The sequence below is a fragment of the Pristiophorus japonicus genome, chromosome 5 (assembly GCF_044704955.1).
Source record: "Pristiophorus japonicus isolate sPriJap1 chromosome 5, sPriJap1.hap1, whole genome shotgun sequence".
NCBI lineage: Eukaryota > Metazoa > Chordata > Chondrichthyes > Pristiophoridae > Pristiophorus > Pristiophorus japonicus.
This window is the reverse complement of record NC_091981.1, coordinates 215584005-215593155: the sequence shown is the minus strand read 5'-3', so window position 1 is coordinate 215593155 and position 9151 is coordinate 215584005. Positions and strand designations below refer to the sequence as shown.

Genomic DNA, 9151 nt, shown 5'->3' with positions numbered 1-9151 from the left:
ATCCACATTCCTAGCTTTCATCTACCTGAAAGTAGAGTTATGCGTAAAATACTAGCTATGTCTCTTGCAGGCTTTATCATCTGAAAACATCACAGACTGGCGGCGTGAACTTCTCCAAGCTGTGCAGCATGTTTTTAACAAAGAAAGTGATGTATTTATGGCTGCTCTTCATGCACAAGCCTCATCCTTGAATAGTATGGATGCAATGACATTATTGAACTTGATGAAAAAACAGGTATTTCTCCTTAATAAAATGTGACTTTATCTTTAAATTCTAATTTTCTGAGAAATATGTTTTGCTGGTTTTCTGGATGCCCTATTTAAATACTGGACATTATGGAGCTGAAATTGCCCCATTGCACTGGCGATAAGGGTGTGTTGGAGTTTTAGCCTGGGTGCTGCGCACCGAGCTGTCCCCAGGAGTCGGCGGGCGAAAAGGGGTTTGCTCTGGACCCCAGCGAAGACATCATCGCAGTGTGTACCGACTCCTTTGTGCCCTAACCTCTTATTGCCCCGTGCCGACCCCTTTGCGCCCCGCAGGGAAATTCTCAGTGCGAGAAGCTGTTGTGGCGCCCTTAAAAGGGGATGTACCACCATGGCAGCTGCCATCTTTTTTGTTTCGGCCGCCAACAGGCAGTCCGGCATCCCTTTGGTGCCAGGCCGATGGCCCAGCCGACACTCTCCCTTGTGGCCCAGTGGGTGGTACTGAAGGTGCTGCTCAGATTGCAGCGGCCCTCCCCTTTAAGAGAAGGGGAGGACGTTGCGACATAGCGCATCAGCATCGCACTGATGTGAGTAGCAGGCGCTGAGCGGCGCACGCCACGAGTGCAGCAAGAATGCACGGTTACCGCCCCCACCATTTTTTTTTCCTAAAAGAGGGCAAATCCACACCAGTTCCGGAGTTTCCTGTGCCGGCGCAAAATGAATCACTAATTCGAATTGTGTGCTGCAAATCCAGTGAAGGATTTCGTCCCCTATGATAGTAAAGCTGCTGAAGCGCTAAATCTATCTGACACAGGTATTCGCAAGATTCTCATTAAATTAGATATTTATTTTAGTTTAGCTTGTGGTCCTGTATATTCTTAAAGAAAGATTTGCATTTATATAGTGTCTTTCATGACATCAGGGCGTCCCAAAGCGCTTTACAGCTAGTAAAGTACTTTTGAAATGTTGTCACTGTTGTCATATAGGAACCGTGGCAGCCAATCTGCACACAGCAAACTCTCACAAACAGCAATGTAATAATGACCAGATAATCTGTTTATGACGTTGATTGAAGGATAAAAATTGGCCAGGGCACCGGGATAATTCCCCTGCCCTTCAAAATAGTGCAAATTAAAACACCCAGCTGATATGCACAAAATATAATTCAATGACTAGTATATGCTTGGGTTTTCACAAAACTTCAGAAGTTACACATTAGTAGTTAATGACTCATGGAATTGGTGGTAAAGTATGGTACTAGATGGAAAATTAACTTTAGAAAGAAAGTGTAAGTGGGAGTTTTTTTGAAGCTTCACAGAAACATTATTAGACAAAATTTAACATGGAGCTATTAGGACAGGTTTTAAGGAGTGATTTAAAGAAGAAGAGAGATGTTGAGAGGCTTATGGAGGAAATTCCAGAGCTAAGGGCCTAGACAGCTGAAGGTACAGCCGCCAATCAGAGCTCCCTCTAATTTATTTTGGTGCGCAGTCCCTTTAAATTTGTTGCGCGGTATCTTTTCCAGCGGCAGTAGTTGGTGAGCGGCCTGCACGGGACCTCCCAGCCGCCACGCACCTGAGAGAGAACATTGCCGCCAATGGTGAAGCAATGAAAATTCGGGGTGTGCAAGAGGCCAGAATTAGAGGAGCACAAAAATCTTGGAGTGTTGTCAGCCTGGAGGAGGTTACAGAGATAGGGAGGAACATGGCCATGGAGTGATTGCAACACAAGGATGAGAATTTTAAAATCGAGCAGTTGCCGGACCAGGAGTCAATGTTGATCAGCGAGCACTGGGGTGATGGTTGAACGGGACTTGGTGAGAGTTAGGATATGGGCAGCAGAGTTTTCGATGAGCTCAGCTTATGAAAGGTGGGGGGCTATCCATGAGAGCATTGCAATAGATGAATAGGAAACAAAGGCATGGATGATAGAATTTGTTCCTTTTCTACTTGCAACAGGAATCCCAGAGGAGAGCTGATGTGGAACATTTAATGACTGCAGATAGAAATAGCATGATGATGGAAATACGTGAACTTTGGTCTTATCTGCAAAGAGCCCAACAGGGTGACAGGAAGCCCATGATTGTGGAAAAACACAGTGCACAAAGAAATGAAGGTGATTTTGAAGGTTCCTGATGATGCATAATTTATACTAGTGATCATATGTATGTCATAGTAAAGAGTTTTAAGAATTATTTGATTTTGTGCCATGACCGCTAAGATTTTCTGTGATTTGAGCTCTTCCTCTTTGGTCGTGGTTTATTTCTAGAGGATATGCCATCATATAATGAATCAAAAATATTTGCGGGGGGAGAGGTGAGTGGGTGGGAAAGAGAAACACAGAGCTTCAACACGAATGACAATGAATGTTTGCATATGTAAACTCTTATAATTAGCCTCTCTGAACATCATGCTGCCTCAAACACTCATTTAGCAAGAAGTACAAAATGGTCTGAGTTACAAATTGCTTTATTTCTATAATCAGTGCTGTTGAGTACCAGCTGACAGGACACATTGTTTGGAGAACTTATTTTTGGATGTTAAGTGGGGCATTTAAATTCAAGTCTTACAAGTCAATTAAATTGAAGTACTGGTTTCCCATCAATAGTACTTTTAATGTATATTTTGTTAAATGTAAAATTAGTTACCACAAACATGCCAAAATATAAAGTTTAATATGCCACAATGATGTATATAACAGATTTTAATTTAACAGTCACATTTCAAAATTTGTAGAGAATAAGCAAATCAGATAATTAAGGGAGTCCCTTGATAGTAAAGATTTCATCAGGATAGAGTTTCTTTCCCACAATCAATTTTACATGAACTTAATCTAATTAGATTTTTAGATTTCTACTATCCTACTGATAAATATTGCATTATAAATTTCTATGTACACATTAATAATGCAAACTACCCATGTAAGCTTGCCACACTGTTATTGCATCCTCATACACTGGTGATGCTGCACCATCTCCATGGGGTAGGGGTATAATTACAGCATGACCATCCATAAGCAATGTCCCATTATAACTATGGACAGGAAAATTTATAAAATTAAGGACTGAATGAATGGCTTTAAAATGGGAGTAATTGTCTGCATGCCCTTGTCCAATTATTCACATATAAAATTCTTAAGGGGCTTGACAGGGTTAATGCTGGGAAAATGTTTCTCATAACTGGGAAATCTAGAACACAGGGTCACAGTCTCAGAATAAGGGGTAGGCCATTTAGCCATTTAGTGTTGTGAATTTTTGGAATTCTCTACTCCAGAGATCTGTGGATGCTCAGTGGATGAGTATATTCAAGACAGAGGTCGATAAATTTTTGGCAATTAAGGGATATGGGGATAGTGCGGGAAGGTGGGGTTGAGGTAGAAGATCAGCCATGATCTCGTTGAATGGCGGAGCAGGCTTGAAGGGCCAAGTGGCCTACTCCAGCTCCTATTTCTTATGTTCTTATATCCCCCACCCTCTAATCTCATTTTACCTAAATACTGAATTTTGTCTTGGTTCACTGTGCAACATCATTGGAGATTGTCCATTTTATATATATTATATATATTATATATATATAATATATATATATATATGTGTGTGTGTATATTACTATGTGTGTATATTACATATGTGTATTTTTTATATATATATATAAATGTCTTACTTTTGCATGCATTTCTTGTCAACTATTTCTATTATAAGTTCATAAATCTATATTTATAATGAAAGGAGTCTATATAAATTTGTCAGTGTAATTATACCCTCTTGCCACTAAAGGCACTGTGGCATCTTAGTTTTGCATTTTGTAGCCCCTCAACTTGTACTGCAGAGAAACTCTTGAGCTGCAACTATACTTCACTTTTTTTCCCAAATTGCTACAAGTTTTGTCATATATCAAAATAAAATAAGGATAGACTGTGTGACTTTAAAATGAGGGAGTATGTATTTCAAGCCATGGTGAGACCACACCTGGAGTACTGCGTACAGTTTTGGTAACCTTAACCAAGGAAGGAAAATTCTGGAAATATTCAGTAGGTCAGGCAGCATCTGGAGAGAGAGAAACAGTTAACATTTCAGGTAGATGACCTTTCGTCAGAACTGGAAAAAGTTAGAGATGGAACAGATTTTAAGCAAGTGCAGGAACAGGGGGAGGGTAGAAAAGAACAAAAAGGAAGGTCTGAAATAGGGTGGCAGGCAGCAGTGATTAAATGGCAAACGATATGACAGTGCAAAGCAAAAGGAGATGGTAATGGGACAAGTAAAGAAATAAAAGATGAGTCTAGAAGAGGTGTAAATGGGAAAGGCAGAATCATCAATAGTTGTCATGTCAAAAAATGTAGACAGACGTTATGGTCTGAAATTGTTGAACTCCCATCATTCCATTAGGCACTTTACAGACTTCTGGACTCAACATCAGGTGCTGTTCCTCGAGCTTACGTTGAGCTTCATTGGAACAGTAAGAGACCGAGGTCAAAGTGGGAGTGGAGCGGAGAATTAAAGTGACAGGATGCTCAGTCACACCTATGGACTGAGTGGAGGTGTTCTGCAAAGCACCCTCCTCCGCCTGACTGAATGTGCTCTCACATTGAACAACTCCTCTTTTGTTCTTTCCTCCCCGCCACCCTTTTTCTGCCCCTTAAAATCTGTTACATCTCTAACTTTTTCCATTTCTGATGAAAGGTGATCAACCTGAAATGTTAACTCTGTTCCTCTCTCCACAGATGCTGCCTGACCTGCTGAGTATTTCCAGCATTTTCTGTTTTTATTTCAGATTTCCAGCATCCGCAGTATTTTGCTTTTGTACCAAGGAAGGATATACTTGCCTTAGAGGGAGTGCAACAGAGGTTCCCTATTCTGAATCCTGGGATGCGGGGATTTTCCTATGAGCAGAGATTGAGTAGAATAGGGCTATATTCCCAATAGTTTAGAAGAATGAGAAGTGATCCAATAGGGAGTTCAGAAGCAACTTCTTTACCCAAAGAGTGTTGAGAATGTGGAACTCGCTACCACAGGGAATGGTTGAAGCAAATAGTATAGATGCATTTAAGGGGAGGCTAGACAAGCATATGAGGGAGAATAGAATAGAGGGTTAAGCTGATAGATTTATATGAGGAAAGACAGGAGGAGGCTCGAGTAGAACATAAACGCCGGCATGGACTGGTTAGGACAAATGACCTATTTCTGTCTCGTATATCCTATGTAATCCTATGTAATCTAATTGAAACATGTAAAATTCTTAAGGGGCTTGACAGGATAGGTGCTGGGAGTATGTGTTTCCCTTGACTGGGGAATAGAAAGCTAGGGGTCACAGTCTCCGAATAAGGAGTCAGTCATTTAGGACTGAGATGAGGAGTCATTTCTTCACTCAAAGGGTTGTGAATCTTCGGAATTCTCTACCCCAGAGAGCTGTGGATGCTGAGTTGTTGAATATATTCAAGACTGAGATCGATAGATCTTGGATACCAGGTGACTCGGGGATATGGGCTAGTGTAAGAAGGTGGAGTTGAGGTAGATCAGCCATGATCTGATTGAATGACAGAGCAGAGCCAAATGGCCTGCTCCTACTCCTATTTCTTATGTTCTTATCTTTATTCATATCTCAAGTTTGTATTTGTAACGATGAGCTAATGTATCATTTCACTTTTAGTGGAACTACTGGGAAACAATTTGCAACAGAAGCAGGCTCAGGTTCTCGAGTTACAGATGGAATTGAGTACACTCAAAGAAAAGGGTGCTGAACTCCAAGACCACCTGAATGCAGAGAAGATGCTAGCAGCAGAGCTGAAAAACGAGCTTTCTCAAACAAAATTGGAACTTAAAACAACACTCAAGGCACAACACAAGCACTTTAAAGAGTTGGAGATGCTAAGGTAATTGAGTATCTAGTTCAGTGGTGGGCAAAATATGGCCCGCCAGTGTCCGGCTCACCAGTGGCCCCGAGAGGAGCTCATTCAGGGTTACTGCGCCTTGGGGGGCTAAGCTGCAACCCTGAACCAGGTCAGTTTAAAAAAAAATTATAATAAAGCTGTCAGGACTGCTGCTTCTTTGTCTGATGCACTTTTGTGTCTCAGAGCGGGCCTAACGTCCTTCTGCGTGTCTCTCCTGCTCTGGCTCCGTGAACCACTTTTCTGAAACCCGGCAAATCCGCCGTTTATCGCTGGCTGGTGGGGGCACTGCTGCGCGTGCACACTGGATGCTCATCCTCTGTCGAGTTATGGCTGCTCATCTTGGCGACTCTTAATTTTATGGTAGAAAGAACTCGCCCCACACTCCGAGCCCTGAACTCGCCCCACAATCCGAGCCCTGGCAACTCTTAGTTTTACCAAAGTAAGAGACTGGCACTTCATCTTTTGTCTCCTGGTACCCAGAGTATGACGACGGGAGTTCTCATCACCGTATTAAAGACGGGATGGATCCCGGAGCACAAGGACTCCAGGTAACACGATCCAGGAAGCCTTGGGCTCTCGTGCTCAGCACACACAGAAAAGAACACCTCTTGCATTGGAGGCCTCGCAGACTCGAGCCACATAGACTTTCAGTACAACCTGTAATCGATCGATTGACCACTCATTTCATTCATTTAATAACAGAAGATTTTACTATTTTACACTACATTTGGTGTATTTAAGTTAGTGTCTGACTACTATCTGAATTTATGTTTATGCTATGTTCCCTCTAATTATTTTTGTGCCCAATCCCTTTAAATTTGTTGAGCGACCGAGCAGCACTTTATCTATTCCAGCGGCAGGTACTGGTGAGCAGCTTGCGCAGGACCTCGCAATTAGTGTGCGGCTGCACAACTTTGAGCAGAACATTGGTGTGCAGCCCTCAATAGCTCTCCAAAACTTAAGTGGCCCTCCAGCCTAAATAATTGCCCACCCTTGGTCTAGCTCAATCAAGCAAATTGTCTAAGTCTATAACCTGGAAATTTCTACTTTAAGCAAAAAGCTTTTTTTCATTTTAAAATAATGTTTTGTTGATGTTTATATTGTTTTCAAATTTACAATGTGATATCTGCATTGCAGAAGTAGGAAAAGATCATTGTTTATAGATCTTTTAATGATTGCTATCTGCCAATTTCCAAAGAGTAATGAAAATATAATACTCTGATTAAACATTTGGGCATGGGCGGTGGGGGGGTAATTCAATATCATTGCATCTGTTTGGGCATTAACTCGATGCTGGGGGATGAATTCCGGGCCATGATCTCCTGAACTTGTACTTCCTGTAAATGTGGCGATTGCCAAATTGGGTCAGTGAAATCTTTAGGTGTGCTGGGCACATACTTCTTCAAATGGGCATTCGGCACCTTAAATATGCAAATAGGGGTTCTAACGCCGATTGTAGGACCCAGATTGTGCCACACATGCTCCGCCCTGTTGTACCGTGTCTGCGCACATTCAGAGGCTGAACTCCAGGATATAGTCAGTGTATTCACTCAGGCATATGAAAGCATGGGCCTTATGCTTAACATCCGTAAGACAAAGGTCCTCCACCAGCCTGTCACCGCCACTCAGCACTGCCCTCCAATCATCAAGATCCACGGCGTGGCCCTGGACAATGTGGACCATTTCCCATATCTCGGGAGCCTCTTATCAACAAAGGCAGACACTGCCTTCAGTGCGCCTGTGCAGCCTTCGGCCGTCTGAGGAAAAGAGTGTTTGAAGACCAGGCCCTCAAAATCTACCACCAAGCTTATGGTCTACAGGGCTGTAGTAATACCCGCCCTCCTGTATGGATTTGAGGCATGGACGATGTATAGAAGGCACCTCAAGTCACTGGAGATATATCAGCAACGATGTCTCTGCAAGATCCTGCAAATCCCCTGGGAGGACAGGCGCACCAACATCAGTGTCCCGACCAGGCGAACATCCCCAGTATTAAAGCACTGACCACACTCGATCAGCTTCGCTGGGCAGGCCACATAGTTCGCATGCCAGATACGAGACTCCCTAAACAAATGCTTTATGCGGAGCTCCTTCATGGTAAACGAGCCAAAGGAGGACAGCGGAAACGTTATAAGGACACCTTCAAAGCCTCCCTGGTAAAGTGCGACATCACCACTGGCACCTGGGAGACCCTGGCCGAAGACCGCCCGAAATGGCGAAAGTACATCCGGGAGGGCGTTGAGCTCTTCGAGTCCCAATGCAAAGAGCATGAAGAGGCCAAACGCAGGCAGCGGAAGGAGCGCGCGGCAAACCAGACCCACCGACCTCTTCCCTCGATGAATGTCTGTCCCACCTGTAACAGGGTCTGTGGCTCTCGTATCCGACTGTTCAGCCATCAAAGAACTCACTTTGGGAGTGGAAGCAAGTCTTCCTCGATTCCGAGGGACTGTCTATGATGATGATGATGTATTGTATCTTGCGCGGCCTAACCAGCAATCCTTAAAGGGACCGCTGAAGGCTACTCAAAAAAAAAAAAAATGTAAGAAAACTGTTTAATATTTTCATTCTGGCTCCATAAACATATTATGGGCTGCTTCCAGCTTGTGCGTGTCCCTCCAATCCACCTACTATCCCCCCCACTAAGTTCTTACATGTGGGCTGGCTTAGCATCGATGCTAGCCGGAATTGCCAATTAAGCCCCGACTGGCAAGTTGCATCTAAACACCATATTGGTGTCCACAGTTCACTGGGTTAGTGCAAATGAGGCCCAATTTCAGTCGGGCCTGAGGGCAAAATTTTAGGGTGCACTTTCAGATCGCCATAGCCATTTCACACCAGAAACTGACACAAGTTTTCTTCCCCGAATAACCTAACAGTGACCATCAATAAAGCCTGTTAATGTATTTGCGATAAACTACATCAGTTTATAAGCAATGTAGGAGTCGTCAACCTGTGATCCATACTCCAATAGAAACATAGAAAATAGGTGCAGGAGTAGGCCATTTGGCTCTTCGAGCCTGCACCACCATTCAATAACATCATGGCTGATCGTTCACCTCAG

General features: G+C 43.2%; 1 protein-coding gene across 1 annotated transcript in view; it reads left to right on the top strand.

Annotated features, from left to right (window-relative positions):
• The window catches only part of akap9 (A kinase (PRKA) anchor protein 9), a 353045-nt gene that overhangs the window by 300872 nt on the left and 43022 nt on the right, over positions 1-9151 (top strand). Inside the window, exons 37-39 of the mRNA XM_070880224.1 lie at positions 71-235; positions 2163-2319; positions 5850-6072. Coding sequence (XP_070736325.1) covers positions 71-235; positions 2163-2319; positions 5850-6072 — 545 coding nt within the window. The remainder of the gene's footprint in view (positions 1-70; positions 236-2162; positions 2320-5849; positions 6073-9151) is intronic.